At 42.7% G+C, this 20,059-nt stretch overlaps 1 protein-coding gene across 3 annotated transcripts in view; it reads left to right on the top strand.

The window, feature by feature from the left end:
• kdm5ba (lysine demethylase 5Ba) overlaps window positions 1–20,059 on the top strand; it is a 42,741-nt gene extending 22,682 nt beyond the window's left edge. For 2 of the 3 annotated variants that reach the window (XM_088921006.1, XM_088921005.1), the window contains exons 12-27: window positions 356–518; window positions 1,608–1,727; window positions 1,895–2,089; window positions 2,491–2,672; window positions 3,155–3,279; window positions 3,804–3,954; window positions 5,699–5,813; window positions 6,906–7,261; window positions 11,451–11,589; window positions 12,300–12,479; window positions 13,071–13,229; window positions 13,920–14,408; window positions 16,274–16,382; window positions 17,356–17,549; window positions 18,149–18,421; window positions 19,140–20,059. In XM_088921006.1, the coding sequence (XP_088777132.1) occupies window positions 356–518; window positions 1,608–1,727; window positions 1,895–2,089; window positions 2,491–2,672; window positions 3,155–3,279; window positions 3,804–3,954; window positions 5,699–5,813; window positions 6,906–7,261; window positions 11,451–11,589; window positions 12,300–12,479; window positions 13,071–13,229; window positions 13,920–14,408; window positions 16,274–16,382; window positions 17,356–17,549; window positions 18,149–18,421; window positions 19,140–19,277 (3,088 nt within the window). In that variant the 3' untranslated portion in view covers window positions 19,278–20,059. The remainder of the gene's footprint in view (window positions 1–355; window positions 519–1,607; window positions 1,728–1,894; window positions 2,090–2,490; window positions 2,673–3,154; window positions 3,280–3,803; window positions 3,955–5,698; window positions 5,814–6,905; window positions 7,262–11,450; window positions 11,590–12,299; window positions 12,480–13,070; window positions 13,230–13,919; window positions 14,409–16,273; window positions 16,383–17,355; window positions 17,550–18,148; window positions 18,422–19,139) is intronic. The other variant, XM_088921007.1, reaches the window with a different exon arrangement.

Raw genomic sequence — 20,059 nt, 5'->3', positions numbered from 1 at the left:
TTCCTTTAGACTCCGCTCAGTTACAGTGTTATGTAATTGATAAGTATTTGTTCTTCCCTAAATTTCCAGTATCAGTTATTAATACTTTAAATTTAATCAGGACTGAAGTTTGAGGTGAGGTGAAGTTTTGACTTGTCTGGAAGTACCTGAATATTACCATGGCTTGGACTCTCTCATCACTGAACATTTGTTTTAAAATAATACAGTTAATTGTGTTTGGTCCCTAGCTCTTTCAAATATGTTCTTTATTTTTATCTGCAAAGTCTTCAGAATTTGATTTTACTTCTGTACTATAATACTGTAAAATATGTAGTTAAGTCAGTGAGCAGTGGCTTTACTTACCTTATTGTTTCAGGGGTGAGCCAAAAACCTGGTATGGAGCTCCAGGGTATGCAGCTGAACAGCTGGAGGACGTGATGAAGAAGCTCGCCCCAGAGCTGTTTGAGTCCCAGCCCGACCTGCTGCATCAGCTTGTCACCATCATGAACCCCAACACACTCATGGCCCACGGAGTGCCAGTAAGTGCACTTGTGCTACACACCCCTCTTTTCAGCTAGAGACTGTCTTGCATTTCCTTACCCCAACTTAAATGGGCCAGACATGGAACCTGCAGGGTTTCAGGTTCGCTTTCCTGCTCCAATTCTAATGTCTTATTTGGATCACAATTACAGGCACCCATCTCTTAGTGAGTTGCTATTTGAAATACACCTCCAGGACTCCAGCACTCAAGGACAGAAATAGAAATTTACCCAGGAACATACTGGAAGGGTTCCTACTACCTTTGAAAAAAATACCTATGTGTATGTCTGAGTGGGGGAAAAAATGATCTTGTGTTAAATATGTATGGTACGTCCTCTTTACAAGGGATATTTGTTTTTCTTTATCTTGGGCAATAGCGGGAAATACATCTTGGAAGTAAACCAGTAACTGTAAAATCAGGATATCATGTGATATGGGGTGGGAAAGAGGTCATTTATCAGCTCTTTTTCTCAAAAGAACCTCCCAAGTTAGAATATACAGTCCTTCCCTCATGGGTACTAGGGTTGGCTTTTCTTTTGTGAGTTTAGTGAAAAGGGGACTTTTGGTGCAAAACTGTTCTGGAAGGCCCTGGCGATGGGTATGGGTGGAGTTGGGATGAAGGATAGTTGTATTCTGAACCATCAGTTGCAGCTCTTCGTTTTTTGTTCTTATGGTCTGGCTGGAATCAAAATTGTTACAGTAGGTGTGGGCAGGTGTTCTCTCAAGAATCATCTGTATCTCAATTCTTTTTGTTTTTTAGAGGGTTTTTATTGCAACCAGTCTGCCACATGCAGTGATGGTAAAAGCAGAGGTGTTGGGGTTACCTGGGTCCAGGGCCAAGAGCCTGCAGCTAACCTGAAATGGCTCAAACTGCTGTGCTATGGGTGTCTTCAGTTATGTTGTCTGTGATCCCAAGGACAGTGTTGTTTTTAAAGCTGTACAGCCTGGGTGCATGTACCTCTGGTTACGTGCATATACAAGCTTTATTTTTCCTTCTGAGGTGTGAATATCTCCTATATGGAAATGACTTTAATCAGGTTTTTGGTAAAATTCTCTTTTTTTAATACCGTCCTTGTGTTTTCTTTTAGATTTATAGAACCAATCAGTGTGCAGGCGAATTTGTGATCACCTTTCCCAGAGCCTACCATAGTGGGTTCAATCAGGGCTTTAACTTCGCAGAGGCTGTCAATTTCTGTACTGTGGACTGGGTAAGACTTGTCTTAATTTTTTATTACAAAGATAAAAGCCCTAATCCCAACATCAATAGCAAAAATGTAAATCTTTAACAGATTGTTGTTGGTAGGCTCGAAGTAATTTTGTGTTGACAAAAAATGTTTCTAATGTGAGCACAGAGCTGAGTCCACCTGTGTTTCAGGTGCCGCTGGGCCGGCAGTGTGTGGACCATTACCGTCTCCTCCACCGGTACTGCGTCTTCTCCCACGATGAGCTGATCTGCAAAATAGCCTCCAAAGCCGATGCCCTTGATGTGGTCCTGGCCTCTGCCGTTCAGAAGGACATGGCTGTCATGATAAAAGCGGAGCGGGCGATGCGCGAGGAAGTCAGGAATATGGTGAGGAGCCTCTGAACGCAAAATCCCTTACAAGACTTATCCTCCAGAATATATTACACTTCAGGTGCACGACTTCATCAACAGAATTTGTAAGTCTGTTTAGAATGTTCTCTTTTCAGCACTGTTCAGCTACAGCTAGTTAATATTCTCATTCCGGTAATTCATCGCGACAGTTTGCTCTTAAGCAAGCACTAAAAAGTATTCCTCGTATAAAGATTACAGACAACTCCACAGTTATTATCCACCATAAAGCCTTTTTTGCTCATTTTTATCAAAGGTGCCAACAGTTTTGGAGGGGACTGTATATTCCAATCCAGATAGCAAAGTCACGTGGAATTTGCAGTGGGAGGTTTGTGGGGACGCAACCGGTTACTTGATGAAAGGATATTGAATTCCCGCAGGGGGTGGTTAAGTCGGAGAGGGAGGAATATGATCTCCTCCCAGACGACGAACGCCAGTGTGCCAAATGTAGGACCACCTGCTTCCTGTCTGCTGTCACCTGCCCCTGCAGCCCTGGAAGCCTTGTGTGTCTCTACCACTTTAAGGACCTCTGCTGCTGCCCTGTGCAGAACTACACACTGAAGTATGTTGCCAGCTTCCGCTTCATTTATTTTATCCAGAGTATTGAAGATGGTTGTTTGGCCTGTTTTGTCTATGCATTATACCCTTAAAATGCTACTGAATCCACCACAGTGCAGCTTATGTCAATCAGTTATGTTTCCATAGCAGGGTTTTTTTCAGTTATTGGTATGTCTCATAATTGTCACTGGCTTGATATTTATTGAGGTTCAATCTCAATCAATCCCTGTTTTGTACCCCTGCAAAATAGGACAAGACTCAGTTTTTCAGCCTCTTGGCAAAATTGACACCATTAAAAATAGAGCCAGTATTGGAGCTTGATGTGCAATGTTAGATCCCCCAGTATGTTCAAAACCAAATCTCATCTGTAAGGCAAGTTTGTGCATAGCGTTTAATTGGGCCTTGGAAACATAAAACGTGATGCTTTCAGCTCCCGCTGTTTATGTATTTGCTAAACCTTTGTTTTCCATACTTTCTGTGTGACAGGTATCGATATACACTGGATGACTTGTATCCAATGATGAATGCCATAAAGCTGCGTGCAGAATCCTACGATGATTGGGCCTGTCATGTGACCGAGTTACTGGAAGCTAAAATGGACAAGAAGAGAAGTGAGTTGTCAGTGTTCATCCCTGTAGTCCCATAAATGTGGATTGTTTAATAAGCTGTCATTTTCAGTTCTACTCCCAACACGAGTCCCTGGATACATTTCAAAGAAGTGGTTCTTTTTAGCAACATTGTTTCCCCAACTGGGTGTAGCTTTTTTGATAAGAGGTTATTTGAATCCCATTTTTTTTTTAATTTTACCTTTTGGATTGCTTTTGCATTTAAAACATTTGCCAGCCTCAAAAGGATTTTATACCACATGGACATTTACTTATTAATTGTTACCTAAAAAACATGCAGTAGAAGCAAGTGTTCTATCTTTTGCGGTTTTCCAGATGTTAAAACACTGGTGTTAAGTAAGGTCAGTAAAGGATATGAAGCCTGATGGGGCTAACATTTAGAGAAAAAAGTCTGAAATTAAGGGCATTTGAAATGAGGAGAATCGGTCACGGTGAGCATCCTGTTATAAAAACAGGCCAGTTGGCTGAACATTGCAGTTTTCTAATGTGAGTCTGTTGTTAAATAACAGGTCTAGATGAGTTTCGTTCCTTGATAGAGGAATCCGAGATGAAGAGGTTTCCAGACAACGATCTCCTGCGCCACCTGCGTCTGGTGACTCAGGATGCAGAAAAGTGTGCCTCTGTGGCACAGCAGCTGCTAAATGGAAAAAGGCAAACCAGGTAACCATGTCAGATCACACCAGATCACCTGGTTTAAATGTAGTTAAGAGCAGTGTTGTATCCCTGTTTCCCCCTCCTTCCCATCTGAACCTTCCCAGAATTTATTGTCTCCTTCATTTTTCTTAAGACAAAGTGAACTAACACTAGTGCTGGGACCCTTCATTGTTAATTGTGTTGAGAGCGGTAGTGTTATTATTTTAAGTTTTCAAGTGTCACTTTCTGTATCGGGAAGAGCAGATCAATAAATGTGGCACTGTGAACGGAAAATAAATTAAATGTAGGTAGATTGTGTTGCTGAGTGGTTAAAGTGTGAATTCATGAGCTCTAAAGGCAGAATTTCTAAGACTTAGAAGTGGCGAGTGAAATAGTGAGCTGGGACACTAGATTAAGAAAATCCTTTGGTTTAAGAAAAATCTAGAAAGTCATGTTGAAAAGTGCTAATTATCTGGAATCAATAATTCAAATGCACACCAAATAGGACACATGATAAAGGAAAGAAATTATTTGATCTGCGTTGCCAGTATCAAACAAAAGTTAATCTCGTTAACCAAGAATGACAATAAAGCTCCGATTTATTATTTTAGGTTCACCGTTTTAATAATAGCAGGCAAGTGTGCGGGAGTGGAGATGAGCACAACTGACTGTAAAAGCTGTTGAGTGAGCGTTAGTGTAAATGGTAGTTGTGAATGATGAAGTGAATTAAGGCAAAGTGGGCTGTGCAAGAAAGCATGGTTAAAGGTTAACTTGAAACCTTATGGAAACATTCTAAACAGTGTTTCTTGTGACTTGTTTGTGTTAGGTGGATTTGTTTTACAAAATATTGTGTAAATTGCCCTTCTGTGCAAAGATTTGTAACTAGAGTGATAGTTGGGGTTGTTTTTCAAATTCATTTTTACCTCCAGATTTTGGTCACAAAACTTTTCTCTCTCTTAATTTGAACAATTAATTGATACCTCTGCTTTTAAATGTATTTAGTTATAATAATGTATTAATTAAATAATGTAATTAATTGCATTTACAGAGGCAGGAAATCTGTTGAACATTTGAATCCAAATGATAGAGGGCTTGAACTGAGGTCCCGCCTCCATAAATGCGATGATTAACATTTTCTTGGTCATTTTAATAAAGTTTTACAACTAAACTACTAAGGTATATTTTGTATCCAAATAATTTGGCACATTTAAAAAGTATTTCACTGTGATATTCCTATGTCCACTATAATGTTTTCTAATTACACCAGCCTGTTTAATCCCCTTTGCTAGCAAGGTTGCTGTGTTCTACTTCATTAAACCCTGATCTCACATTTAACTGATTGTTGCACTTGGGCAGAAGGCCATAGCCATGATTGTTACATTATACATGACATCAGTACATTATTTAAAACCAGAGGCATCAATTAATTGTTCAAATAATGAGAGAGAGAGAAAATGTTAACAAATTTGGAAGTAAAAATGAATTTGAAAAACATCCTCATCTTTATCAGGTTTTTCTCACTCTCCGCTTGGAAAGGCTTGTCTGTTGAATCTTCCAACATGATGATTCTTGTGTCAAAAAGTAGCACTTGTTAAGAAAAATGTTAAAACGAGCTCCGTCCATTCTTTTCTGGTGGTCTTAGATGAAACATGGAGTCCCTTTGCTGTTACACGCATTAGGAGCAGAACTATTTTTAAGAAGGAATTGTACCGTCCTGGCATCTGTGGACAGTGTTGCTGTGTCCTTCTCCTGACGAGTGTGTGAATCTCAGGTATCGCTCCTGCAGAGGGAAATCTCAGAACCAGCTCACGGTGGAGGAGCTGCAGGCCTTCGTCAGGCAACTCTACACCCTGCCCTGCACGATCAGCCAGGCCCCCTTACTGAAGGTATGCCGAGGGGGGCTCAGAGGAAGGCCATTGTGTCTTGCAAGGACACAGAATAAAATGTGAGGCCATGTCAAGCAGACCCTGTCTCTGGAGGAAAATGTAGCTTCCTTAGCCCGAAGGGGTAAAAGAGCTACATTTGGTGCCAAAGCTGCATATTTAGATGCATCATCTGAAGAAAAAAATATATTTTTCCAGGATTTTTTTGGGATTCATTTTTTAATTTGATTATGTTGTAATTTTGTCAGTAGTTTTTTTTTTATATACTGTTCAGTTTTAACAGATGCAAACTTCAGTCTTAAATGTCAGTACATTGGAGGAGTCCTCCTGCTTGAGAAAGCAAATTCTCAGGCCTGAATTAAATTCTGCTTGTTTGCACAAGAGTCATGGGTTTGATGCTGACTGGGGTGTCCTCTCTGTGAAGACCTTCCAGTGTTTCCATGGGTTTTCTCTGGGTGCTTCAGCTTCCTTCTGCCCTCCAAACATATGCTGGCAAGACAAATTGTCTTAATTATCCCTGTGTGCTTGGTCATACATGTTCCCTGTGATAGACAGGTGACAGGTGTAGTCCTGTCTTGAACCCTGTGTTGCTGCTATAGGATCCGGGTTGCCATAATCCTTACCTTTCCCAATGATGGATGGATGGCATTTAGTTCTAGGTTTCAGCTAACCAGCTCCATCACACTGAAACACATAGAACTTTATTCGCCTTTTTAGGGATACCACCACTTGACATACTGTATGTCTTTACATGTTCAGAATGAAATCTAGTTACAGGAGTATCTTATTAGCAATACATTCTACCCAGTGATGGCTGGATAAAGTTGCCTGATGCTCTTTTTTCCTTTTTCTGTTTTGTTCATGTTTTAGGCACTGGTTTTGATTGGTCATAATCTGCTCAGACTCTATTTTATACATTAATTTGCTTGTACTGCAGACACCTTTAGCTGCTGCTGTAAAAATGTATTCTGTTTTGTGCCAGCAGCTTAACATCTGAAAAGGTAATTGCACATGGGATCGCACAGCATTTGTCTTCAAAGGTCATCCTGTCAGACAGCTTACCTGGTCCCGAAATATGTGTGTGCGTGTTCACAGGACCTCCTCAGTCGGGTGGAGGAGTTCCAGCAGCACAGTGAGAAGGTACTGAATGAGGATACACCCAAAGCCTCGGAGATCCAGCGCCTCCTGGACGTGAGCTTTGATTTTGATGTGGAGCTGCCCGAGTTGCCGCTACTGCGGGAGAGACTGGAACAGGCGCGCTGGTTGGAGGGGGTGCAGGAGGCCTCCGCCGAGCCCTCCAGCCTGACTCTGGACACCATGCGGAGGCTCATCGACCAGGGTGTGGGCCTGAGCCCCCACCCCTCGGTGGAGAAGGCCATGGCGCGCCTGCAGGAGCTGCTCACTGTCTCCGAGCACTGGGAGGACAAGGCCCACAGCCTGATCAAGGCCAGGTGAGGGTCCAGCAACAGAGATGTCTGATTTGTTGCCAAGAAGTCAGAGTAACCTGGGTGTTGCCTTGCCTTCAGAGAGAACACTTTCCAGTGTCATATTTGTTTTGAGTAATTGTTTTTTTTTTATTAATAGATGTTTGCAGACTCGTAATAGTGCATGAAGAAAGCACGGCTATAGTATCGGAACTTGCTAAAGAAAATCCTGTTTACACCAGACATTAAAATAGAAAGATGTGTGTTGCTGCTTGGACTGAGTCCAGCCCTTTCTCAGAAATACATTGGTATCCATTGTTGTCTGTGCATTGGCGAAGATTGTTGACTTGCTTTTACCGTGATCAAAGTATCAGCGTGCTGTTATTAATTTTTGCAAAACAGTGTTTTGTCCGTGTTCCTGATGATGCTTCATTTCAATTACAGCTAGTGCAAAATGCTGCTGCTAGACTTTTCAACAAGACCAACAAAAAGTGAGCATGTCACTCTAGTTCTGACATCATTCCATTAGCTCCCAGTGCATTTATAATCGGTGTCACCCTTCAGCCGAAAAAGCTTTTAATGGCATGGCTCCTACTATTGTTGCACATTTATCGGCTTCATAACTTCTAGGCTATTGTTTGTCTTTTGGTTTTATATATATATATTCGTACCACATCTTCCTAGAGCTGGATTGTGCATGATATTGCCATCTGGAAATGGAGTTTCTCCTCCTTTGTGACTCCAGTATGTCTCATCGTCTGAAGGGTGTTTATTCAGGTTGTACTCCTAATGGACTAGAGGCAGTCCAGAGCCATGTAGACCTGTCTAAGGAAACCTAGGGCTGGCTTGCACCAGACCCCAACCCACATCCGTACACACTTTCCTTCCTAAGCTGGGGCTCCTGTGGGGCCTAACAGTGCGAGTGATGTTGTCCTCTGGAGGCACAGAACTCCTGCCATTTTCTTTCAGGGATTACAGTGTGAAACCAGTGGGCCACATGGCAGAGCCGACATGTGAAGGCCTTCTAGACATGTCTCAGCTCAGTGCAGGGTATTGCAAACAGTACATTGCATTGGGTAATAAGAGACTAACTTTGATTTGAAGTCAGTTTAATGGGGAATTGTAGGAAGTGGAAGAGTGTCTCAATTTACAATGGTGGTATCTGGCTGGATAGAACCTGTTTAATTTTCCGTTGCATTTATTTAAAAAGCTGCTAGAAATGCTTAGTTATGAAACTTAATGTAAAATAAAGATGTTTTAAAGAAAACAGCATGGTGACAGGCTACTTTGAAAGAGGCAGACATTAATCGGAGAGGAATTTTCTTTCATGGCTTACTAATATGAGAAAAGCTCAAAACAGGTATGTCTAAATTCTTAGCTTATGCTAGGCCTGCCCTGTTGAGGTTAAGAGAGACTTTTGTCATTGAGAAAACCTCTTTTTTTCATAGGAGTATTAAATAGGCTTACTCTCAGGAATTAAACTTTATTAGGAAACACTTTCAGTATGATCAGCCAATACAGATTTGTTTATTTTGGCATCACATGAACCAAAATCCTACTGCTTCTTTTACTACAGCTGATTGGCTGTTTATGCCTCATAAAACACCATTCTTTCAAACTTCATGTTCAGAACATATTGTACTGCAGTAATGTGCTACCAGGCGTGTTACTGGCGCTCGAGGTAATAAACTCAGTATCCTCAAAAAACTTTAGCAAACTTTAAATTCATTACAGTTCGACACCAGGCTTTATATTAATGCTTCAAAGCTGAAAGGCATGAAGGCATGCAGTTCAATAAGGTTTGTAAGAGTTTATTTGGTAATCAAGTACCGCTTACACTTTTTAAAGTACAACAGATTCTCAGTCTAAACTGATTAAATTAAGGTCCCTGCTGTACTTAGTCCCTCAGTTGGCTATTTAGCGAGTGGGGGAAAAATTATTCATACTTTGCCTGCGTAACCGCCTAGTTTCGTTAGCAAGCCATGGAACTTCTGTGAAATATTTGAGTAACTAATCCCTTGTGTGTGATGGAATGTGCGCTCCTGCTCTTTTACACCTGCAAAGCTGCAGCTTGGCATGATCGAGAATATGGACAGTGAGGAATGTCATTTTGTCATTATTAATGGTGGGCACTGCAGCCCATGGTGAGAGGTTTTTAACTTTCAACCAGTTTGGAAATCTACAAACCGGGCTTATGATCTTGCTTAAATGTTAGGCACGTGCTTGTTTCGTGCTTTGGTTTAAAACGGATTGGCATTAATTCGTCATTTCAGTGCTTTCATTGCATTTTGTTGGATAAGCTGTTCAGATTCATCACGCTTGCCTCTATTTGTAACGTTATTGACACATAAGACAGGTTGCAAATGAGTACAGCCCATCAGCCCATCTAGCCCATTTGGATTTAAGTAGCTAGATTGATCTCCTTCAGCCATTTCTTAAAAGAATCCAGGCTGTCAGTTTCCACAGCGAGGACGGCTTGTCCTCGATTCCCATAACCCTACTGAGCAAAGAAGTTCCTCTTGTTCTTGTTTCCTTTCCATCGTCTTGTTTGTGTTTCACTGTTGGTTTTGAAAAGGTCCACCGGGATGTTTTTGACGGAGCCTTTGAAGATTTTGAATACTTATCAAGTCCCCTCGTTCTGTGACTGCTGTTGCTGCGGTTTTATGAGACGGGAAATGATTGGCACTGCTTGGTGTACATCATATCAAAAGTGTGATGGCCAGCAATTCTGTGGGACACAGCTGTTGGAGTACGAGACCTTAACCATTAGTTTAGGATAGTCACCACGTAGGTGAATTGTCTCAGTTGCTGAGACAGCCGTGATAATATGAAGCCTGGTGATACATTTGTGAGGGGTTCAGGACTGACGCGTATCTTATGAAAAGCTGCTTGAAAAGTTAATCCGCCATTGATACGCAGCAGAAAATGTGCAAGGGTTGCATTTAGAGTTCAGGGCTACTTCCTGAGAGATTAACAGGATCAAATGATTGTAAGAGTATTTGGCTCACTGTTGCTGTGTGTAGGTCTGCACTTCATGACTAGACCTGCATAGATTGGTGTTTCTCTTGTTTTAAAGTTGATTCAACTTGAAGCTTGAAACTCGTGTTGCATCTACTAGATGCTACTCTTAAGACCTTTGTGGCTGTGATGTTTTAAAGCATTCTGAATTCAGTAACTTTATCGGCGCTTCTTCTCCAAGACAATGGAAGTAAACTGCTTGTGTTCGTGTTCATATTCATATTCTGTGTTCACCAACTACTAAATATTAAGTCATTTAATTCTTAATTTGGATTATAGTAAAATATTTTTAGATGCATTCATTCAGGTTTTGAAAGTATTTTTTTAAAACCAAATGTCAGGGTATCCTACACATGTACCAAGCCCTCATTTCAGCCTATGTTTTTATACTCTTGTCTTGTATCAAATAGGGCTGCTTTCAGAAATCATGGTAGTGTGTTTCAAAGCCTAATTGTGACAATATTTAGTATGAAATATTCAGTAAGAGGATGTGTGAGACACTTCTGTGTTTTAAAACCTAATTGGGAAAGGTTTTAAGAGCCAGTGCTTAGTCATGGTGGACACATTCATTGTGAGCTAGTTTAAGTTTTAACATAAGCAAGCACGGTTAGATAAAGTATACCACCAGTCTATTGCAGGTTCAAGTAAGATGCAGTACCATACACCAGTATCGACTGATCATCAGTGGCGACTGGAAATTTCCAGTAACAGTATGTTGGGTGGGAGTGAGAGGAGCAGCAGAACAAGTTGTTTACTGTAAAATGCAGTTTTATTTTCCCTGAAGGCTTTCTTAAAAATCAGCAGGACGATTCTCTAAGATTGTTCACATATGTGATCTCAACAGTTTTATCCTGTATTCATGGTTGTTAAAAATCCAATGGTTAAAAACCTAACTGATCTTGTAACAAGCATACATTTTGTTTTTAAAGGGTAAGCTTTGGAAATCTTAGATCCATTTTTTTTGATAAAGTGGATTATGGGTACATGGCATAACAGTATTTTTTTGATATTTCCACGGTTGTATAATCTTGGTAATGTTCTGTTTTAATTCTGACGTCCACGTTTGCAACTTAAGCGTAAAAGTGTAAGAGAACCGTGTTGCACTGCCCAGCTCTTAGAAGATGTGGAGTGTGATAACACAAAAGACAGCTTTCAGGGTGATGGCCATTTCTCATGTTGACCCCATTCTTTTTACAAGGCCCCATCACAGCCTGGAGACCCTGGCAGCAGCTGTTCAGGAGTCGGAAGGCATTCCTGCTTATCTGCCCAACTGCTTGATGCTCAAAGACTCAGTGCACAAGGCAAAAGAGTGGCTTCAGGAGGTGGAGGCACTGCAGGTACGGCCTTTCATTCTGTGGTTTATTGAATGTTTGCACATGCATCCATTACTTTGCTTTGAAGCTGGCTCCGTTCTGTGTCTGGCTAAGCACCTGTGGCAGTTCTGAACTGGGGACAAAGAGATCTTTTCACCTCAACTAGAGTACTTGGAGCAAACAATATATTGTTCATGGGAGCTACCACTGCCCGCAGGCTTGTAGTAGAACAATCAGTTTGCGTGCTGTTCTTGGCGGCAGAGCTGTCAATCGTTTCCATTCCTCATGTTGAGAACCCTGGTGGGGTCATTCCAAAGATGGTGCTGATACGGTCGCAAGCCGCCATGATTATGCAGGACAGTGCAAATGCAGCTTACACAGGTTGCCTGTGTAAATGGACAGTGTCAGTGGGAGCATAAAGCACTCTGTGTTCTTTCTTCAAAGATATGAAATTCATGCACCTAAGAAGGATTTCCGAAGTCAAAATTACTATGTAAGAGTAATAGGGATTTTGTCAATTTAAAGCAAAATTTACATGTGTATGTATATATGTATTGCTTAAAAGAGAAGATATTCGAGATGATTTTTAGTGTAAAAGAAGTAATGCGTGTTACATTAATTTCTGTGATGTGCATCAAAACGTGGCATCCTCTGTGTTTTTTTTGGTTTTCAGCTATAACAACTATGTCTTGCACTTATAAAAAAAAAAAAACATGATTGTGTTTATCTCTCAGCTTGGCGGCCGTGTTCCTGTGTTAGACACCCTTTCTGAAATGGTGCTGCGGGGTCGAGCCATTCCAGTCCAGCTGGACTCCCTTGTACGCCTGGAGTCTCTGGTCTCCGAGGTTCAGGCTTGGAAGGAGTGTGCAGCGAAAACCTTCCTAATGAAGAATTCACCCTACTCTCTCTTGGAGGTAATGGACTGCAGGGTGCCATGGGAGCACCAGAAAAAGGGACTGCATGCTTGCGTTCCTGCATTACCCCATTCCACTTGATGTAAGACGGCAGTCCAGTTTGCACTTAGTTCACAGTGTTTAATTTGCCAGCAAAGTTTGACAGCAAAGGAGAAGCTGCTGTTCTGAAATGATTATAAGGACTTGCCAGAAAGTGAATTGAAGTCATAGGGAGCTACCTGTAACTAGGGGAAGAAATCAACAAATTACCTTTGTTGTATTTTACAAATCATTTGGAAATTAACTATTTGTTTACTTTTATTTCTGGTCTTGGACTGTAAATGTGATTCTAACAGATGGAGAGAAAGGTAAATGGTGGACACAGGGCTTTCAATCTAATGCAGTTGCCTATTCATGACTGATACAAGTTCACATTTAACTTAATTACAAAGAACAATAAAATTATTCCAGTTTTCAGTGGAATAATCTTAACTTTTGCACAGTATCGTGTTAGTAGTAATTCCTATATCGTAGCACACTGCTACTGTGATAGGCAGGTAAAAGCCTTCATATGGAGTTCTGGCTTCTTAATCGGCCTGTTTGTGTCTGAAGGTGTTGTGCCCCAGGTGTGAGGTCGGGACTGGGGCTCAGAAGAGAAAGACAAAGAAGGCAAAGGAGGCGGCTCAATGTGGAAAGAAGCGGTGTGTGAGGTTGGACTGTCTGAGTGATGTGGAGAGAGCCCTATCGGAGAGCAAGGACTCGGCCTCTGCTGTGAGTACAGCAGCGCTTCTTACTGGGCAAAGCTCGGCTGACAGTCTGCATCACCCCAATCCTTTCTGCGGTTCACGTTTTTTCAAGGCCTCCTCAGGTTTTAGTTACTTTTTCTGTGTTTGGATTCAGTGAGATTTTTGACTGATGTGGTGGTTAAGCAGGTCCCTCCAACCCCCCCGTCCAGTAACCTTTAATATATGAGCAGGCGTTTGTGATCTACATAAGGAGGTGATTTGATGAACTGAGTAATGTTGAGCTCTCGGGGACAAGGGTTTCCTTAATCAAGCAGATTATCTGCTTGAAAATCAATAACTTTCAAAACGGCAATTGACCTAGAAAATGGAGCTTTCACAAACCCTGGTTTTAGCATTTCTGATGCATGATTGAGATGCTTGCATTTAACTCCTGCCCATGTCCACGCAAAAACCTAAAACATGGGACATTTGTGATGTTGGCGGGGCATGCTGCATCTGCAGGGGGAGCAGGGGTAATGTCTTACCCTAAGGAAGAATCGGGATGTCTGGTATTATTGGATGTTCTTGTCCCCTGGTGGCAGGGCATGCTGACTGAGAGAACTATTGCTATGTAATTAGTGGTTTTTATAGCATAATTAATTCACATACCAGCTGAGTAAGTCACCTTACTCAAATCCTTATTTATATTTATATGTCCTTTTGATTCTTCTAACAGATGGCAACACTGGCTGAGGTTCGATTAAAGGAGATGGAAGCACTCGGTGCCCTCAGAGCTGCCAATGAGTCCAAACTGCTGCCCACGGCAGACTGTGCTGACCTCAAGGTGTGCGTGTGTCTGAAGCCCCCCGCGGGCGCAATGTTACAGTGCGAGCTCTGCAGGGACGCCTTCCACAGCATCTGCGTGCCGGGGCCCGTCCATCCACAGGCCGCCCAGGCCTGGCTGTGTCCGCTTTGCCAGCGCTCGGAGAAGCCCCCACTTGAGAAAATCCTACCCCTGCTGGCCTCCCTGCAGCGCATCCGAGTACGGCTGCCCGAGGGGGATGCCCTACGTTACATGATCGAACGGACTGTGAACTGGCAGCACAGGGCCCAGCAGGTCTTCTCCTCACACAGCCTCCCCCCTCTGCGGGAGCGAGGGGGGGCCTCGCCCACACAGCACCACTGGCCAGGGACAGCACTCCACACTGCTGAGGCCAATGGAAAGGTAGGCCCTTCCGTCCTCCTCGTCGCCGGCGAGGCTGGTGTGGTGTGGTGATGGTCATTGTCGCGTGTTGGGTCCCTCCTTTCTGTTCAGTCCAAGTCATAACCTGAAAATATGACTCTTAAACACCCGAGTTTGAAATGCATACTGTTGCAATTGTAGCTTGGCAAGTCAGCATATTGTGTTCTGTGCTGTAGCCATAAAGGGGAACTGCAGTCCCAACTGAGTTCCCACGACTTGTGACGTGAAGCCCCCTTCCGACTCGCTGGTCTCTGTAATGACTAATGTAATGTGATGTATGAGCGGATAGAGACAGCAGACATTGCAACTTGATCTGCATACAGTTAACAAGTATTATTTGTCTGCAAAACCGTCTCAAAATCAAAAGTAATGTTTTATTAGTTTGAAATGAACTCATCAATGCTGATTCTGTCTAACCGTGAAATATGACAATAGTGTTGCAGTTCCCCTTTCAAGTAAAGCATCTTGTAAGGGGTAAATGAAAGCAGTGCGTTTTAAGCGACAGACCAAAAGACTTCTTAACAGAGTTTACTATTCTGTATTGTAAAATTAATAATTGTTTCTTCCCGGATTTGCTTTAAAAGATAAACTCCCATTTGGTTTATCTAGTAACAAAACTCCTCAAAGATGTGGAACAAGTTCTAAACACTAGAGAAACCATGTCTGGTCTAGGCTGAATAACAGAGAATTCACGAAGTAGGCACGGAGCCGCCTTCTCTTCGCACAACAACACCGGCCCCCGTAGCTCAATGGGACAGAGAGCCTGAGCAGTCAGTGGCAACAGTGGGGCTTGTGTCCCATTAGCACCTACTGAAAAACACTGATCACTGGGTGCTGGAGGACATGCTATGTGCCTTCCATACGGACTGCCATGATGGGTTGAGGGAGAATACTAAATTAAGTAATAAGTGTAGAAAAACAGTTTGTTTAAAAGGGTCGGTCATGAGTAAATTTGTAAAGACCAGATAGTTGAAAGGTGTTGATGCAAACTTAATGTTAATGGTGGATCTGCATATAAGATAAAACCGTTTTTTTCTAATTTTCTCCCTGCTGGTTTTGAGAAGGCCGATTTTGAATCCACAGATGAGGTGCATGCCCATCTTCCTGTCATGTACACACTGTACAGTTATTGAACACATGCAAGAGGCCGAGCTTCAGTCTACCGTTCTCCCTCTCACACAGAATGAACATGAACACACCCCAGACAGATGCTCGTATACTGAAGTCAAACCCTAAATCTCCTTAAGGGAAATGCGGAGGGATTTCAAATGTTATTTAACCTCCATTGTGGTTTGCTGTAACCGATGCTGTTCCCCGGTGGTACAATCCTGTTACACTGCGATTTGACATGTCTTAAAAACTACTGCTGACCCTGAAATTGTACAGCCTGGATTACTGCCCTGAGCTGGACTTGGAGGTCAAGTTGGTCTATTTGTGTTTACACTATTTTTTTACACTTTTTTTTGTAGCCTATGAAAACATTTTAATTCTCTACATCTTTTTGTTTTTGACATTGTTTTATCTGTGCAAATCCTGATGATACATGGAGAGATTGTTGGTGTTTCTGGCTGATACAGGCGGTACTGGCTGGAAGGAAAATTATTCATTCCATCACTCTCAAGGCACTGCAGATGCAGAACTAATGACACTGATTACTGTTAAATATAGTGCCAGGCAGGTACCCTCAGCGATGTGGAGTGATGCCTTGGGACCTGATGTAATTTACAGTTCCTCCTAACACTTCCTTCTTTCTGCAGTGTTTCAAATCTGTGCTCTGAAGGCTGCACTTGCCATGCTTCCCCACCCCCCCCCTCCCCCCATTCATTTCTTGTGTTTGCTTATTGCAGCCGGCACATTGCCCTGGCGCAGCCACATTTGCATCGACTCAGGAGTGGAACAGGGCAGGCCAGCCTCAGACGGCCTTTTATACGGAACAGCGATGCATTCCTATTCAGGGTCAGTGCTGCGGCCACATGGGATTTTCCTGGATTTTGATCTTTGTCTTTCAGCCTGCACTGTATGCGCATTTTTAAATAAGTGCTTTCGGAGACGAGTAGAGACGTGGAACAGTTTCACGCTGAGCAGTCACGCCTGGTTTGTAATATAAAGCTTCTTGTGGTTAGAGCAGTTCTGCACCACAGAGGGTGTAAAAGCCAGTACCTGTAAACTGCATGGAGCATGCGTTCAATTCAGCATGCCAGTAGAAATTAAGAGGGCATTTAAACCCAAGAAAATCGATGGGGTGAGATCTGAAGCTCCGAGCTGGTAGTTTCTGTCTAGTTCTGTCTAGCAGAGTTTAGGTATTTTGTTTTGTTCTGTGTTCTAACTGTGCTTTTAAGGCTGATCAGGTGCATTTGATTGTTTACTGCCTCCAAGTACACGGGTCTCATGAATTAACACTGCTTTGCTGAAGAGCCACACTTCGGTTTACTCAGAATCAAAGTTTTATTTTGTTAACCTCTTACTTGTCGTATTAAAATCAAGAAATATTACTCTTCATGGTTTCTTAAATGTAATTTAGCAGCAGGTTTTGGCAAGAACAGCAGCGGTATCCTGAAGGCTTTGCTCTCATTTTTCTGACTCAAACGGTAGTGATGTTCCCTGTCAGACTCTGCTGCAGTATGATATTGTGAATATTGGTTAGACTTGATAACCGAGCGATAAATAAACCACAAAAAGGTGCATTTAAGGGCTTTTTGAAAGAAATTCTGACAGACACAAAAAGCTGTGGACCTGGTTTCCAAACCATGATTTAAACTTGTTTGGAGTTTTTTTTTTCCAGGCCTGTTTCCTGAGTGTTGTAGTTTCTCTTACAAGACTATTTTAGACTGTCTCCTCTGTTTTGTAAGTGCTAAATGCACTTGCCAGTATCTCCATAAAATAGGTTCAATAGGGCCTGTTAACTAACTGTGGCTTTTTTTCTCCTCAGATCTGAGTCCTGAGCTGGAGGAGTTGATGGTAGAAGGCCTCCTGCTGCAGGTGTCTTTGCCAGAAATCCAGCAGCTCTATCAGATCTTGCTGAACGGACTGACCAGACAGCACACCTCACCAGCAGGGCCCAACTGTGAAAGAACTGGAGCCAAGCAGCACAACTCTCAGGGACGAAGCCCACCACAAAATGAGGTGCTGAGCATCAAGGCAGTAAAATTCTTGCAGGTGTTTGGTTAGGATGCAACTGCTGGAAGTCTGTAGATCTTAAAACAAACCTTGGCTACAATTATCCATTTGTAGTGTTGCTATCAATTAGGCACGTCTCGGTATAATCATACCATGCCATCCATTTGCTTCCTAATCGGCAGCCACAGGTGTGCCAGGAACCAGAGCTGAATGGCACAGGCCTCATACTCCAGAGTTACAAGTGTGTCTGAATCCCACTGATTGGGGATTTATTTTCTGGTTTTTTGTTGCAAGACTTCTCAACGTGACTTGTTTCATGATTCTAAGAGCTTAGCATTAGTAAATCATACTGCAAATGTTAATATGGATTTAATGAAAGCGCAACAAACTTTGCCTGAAGGGAACAGTGTGGGGGAGATGTTTCAGAACTGAATTGATTGGGGAAAAGACTTCATTGTGCTTCTACATCCTGCAGGGCCCTCTGGTTTCCATTCCATCCCTGATTGTAATTAAATGCTAGGGCTAATTAATTGAATGAGAGAACCTGTGAAGCATGCAGGACTCTGGCATTCGCTGTGTGGCTGAGTGTTGCCGTGTTTTCACAGGACGGAAGCTGCAGTCTTAAGAAGGAAGCTGTGAATGGGGCGGAGAAGAAGCAGAAGCGGCGTCTGGAGAAGGATGGGTTGAGTGGCGAGAGGAGGGACAGAGTGAAGAAGCCCCAGAAGAAGAAGCCCAAACTGAACAAGGAGAAATCCCGGGACGGCAAAGCAGCCTCCGCCTCTCCCTCCACACACTCGGACCTCTCCCACTCGGATGACTCGGAGGAGGATATGGCCTTGTGTCCGGCAGAGAAGTGCCAGCAGCCCGAGGGAGAGGAGGTCAGTCTTGCTACTGGGGCAGCTGACGCTGTAGTCTCTCCGGCTTGGTGGCTAACCATGCCACAGCTGGTGGTTCTGCAGCTAATGCTACATCATGTATTACAAAGCAACAGTTCTGCTATTTCTTGGTATTCGTGTTCAGTGGGCTTTGTTTTTAGGGAAGCATATCCTTTCGTAATGCCCTATGCAATGTACATACAGAATTGGACAGGTTTAAAATTGCTCTTATCACATTTTCTCAAATGCAATGAAATGTGGTTCCTTCATGTGATCCTTTTGACACCATGGAGATTTGGCCAAAGAAAATAGACGGACAAGTTATACTTGTAAGATGATACACGTGCATTTTGTGTTGATGGAATAAGCAGGTGCATTATACAGCCCACTCATAGCACAAAGATCAGTTTAAGGGAGTTACATAGTGTGTTTGTGGCTTGGAGTGTGACTTTCCAGGCAGTGGAGAAGATGCTGTGACCCAGCTTCATCAATCTGTGTACTGGATCTGGATGTTAGCTATGTCACAACTTTACAAATATTTGCCTTTATTCCAACTGGACTGTCTACAAGGTTCACATCCAGAACTATAAGGATACCAAGATGTAATGACTTGGTATAACATGCTCAGCAGGTTTAAACTGGGAAGTGCGCATCAACTGTGGTCTTCTGGATTGTATGCAATGAGCACTGCTCTGAGCAAGGCTGTCTCATCTCCCTGCAGGTGGACTGGGTCCAGTGTGACGGCAGCTGTAACCAGTGGTTCCACCAGATCTGCGTGGGCGTCTCCTCGGAGCTGGCCGAGAAGGAGGACTATATTTGTGTCCGCTGTACTGTAAAAGATGGCCAGATAAGGAAATAAGGAGCACAGAGGTCTAGTGGGGGACTAGAAGACCTACCAGTTTGTTTTGTAAGCCACAGGGCTGGGTGTGTAACTGACCCCCCCCATCCTTCCCCCTTTTCTCTCCTTCCCCTTTGTTAAAAAAAATCAACAAGAAAACCACGGTGCTACTTCCCTCCTCATGGGACTGTTTTCCAGGACTTTCAGACTCTTTGGTCACTTTTGTATTTTTTGATTTCTTCCTCCTATGAACTCTTTGTGGTTGTCTAAAGTCACAGGATGCCGAAGTGTGCTGCAGGGGTTTCCATCCCATTGGCTCGAGAGAGAGAGAGATCAGTGAAGCACCTTGTGAAGAGCAGCGTTCTTTCTCATACCTCTGGGATTGTCCTGCATGCTGAACCAGAGAATACTGGGTGCAGGGAATCTTTCACCAAATATTAAAAAAAAAAGTACAAGAGAAACTTATTTTTTTTGGAAACCCACTGCTTAGTACTAGCATCTGGATAATATGAAATAGTTTTCTTTTTTGTAGTTTAGGTTTATTTATCTGAGCAATAACTGGTCTATGTCTGAGTTCAGTGGCTTGAAATCTCTTCTGAACAGTGTGTTGGTGCTTTAGCATTGGTTGATGTACAGAACGCTCACCGTTAGACTGTAGGGACGCACAGATGGACTAGTGATGTAGCAGACAGGAAGAACTTTGTAAAGTAAAACTGCCACAGCTGTACTTTGGCTCTTTTTTGGGGGTAGCTTGTTTCAAATGTTGCAGTTTATATTGTGGAATAAAACCCTTTGTTCTGTTA

The sequence above is a fragment of the Atractosteus spatula genome, chromosome 7 (genome assembly GCF_055471065.1).
Source record: "Atractosteus spatula isolate fAtrSpa1 chromosome 7, fAtrSpa1.hap1, whole genome shotgun sequence".
Classification (NCBI taxonomy): Eukaryota; Metazoa; Chordata; class Actinopteri; order Semionotiformes; family Lepisosteidae; genus Atractosteus; species Atractosteus spatula.
This window is presented reverse-complemented; position numbering and strand designations above follow the sequence as displayed.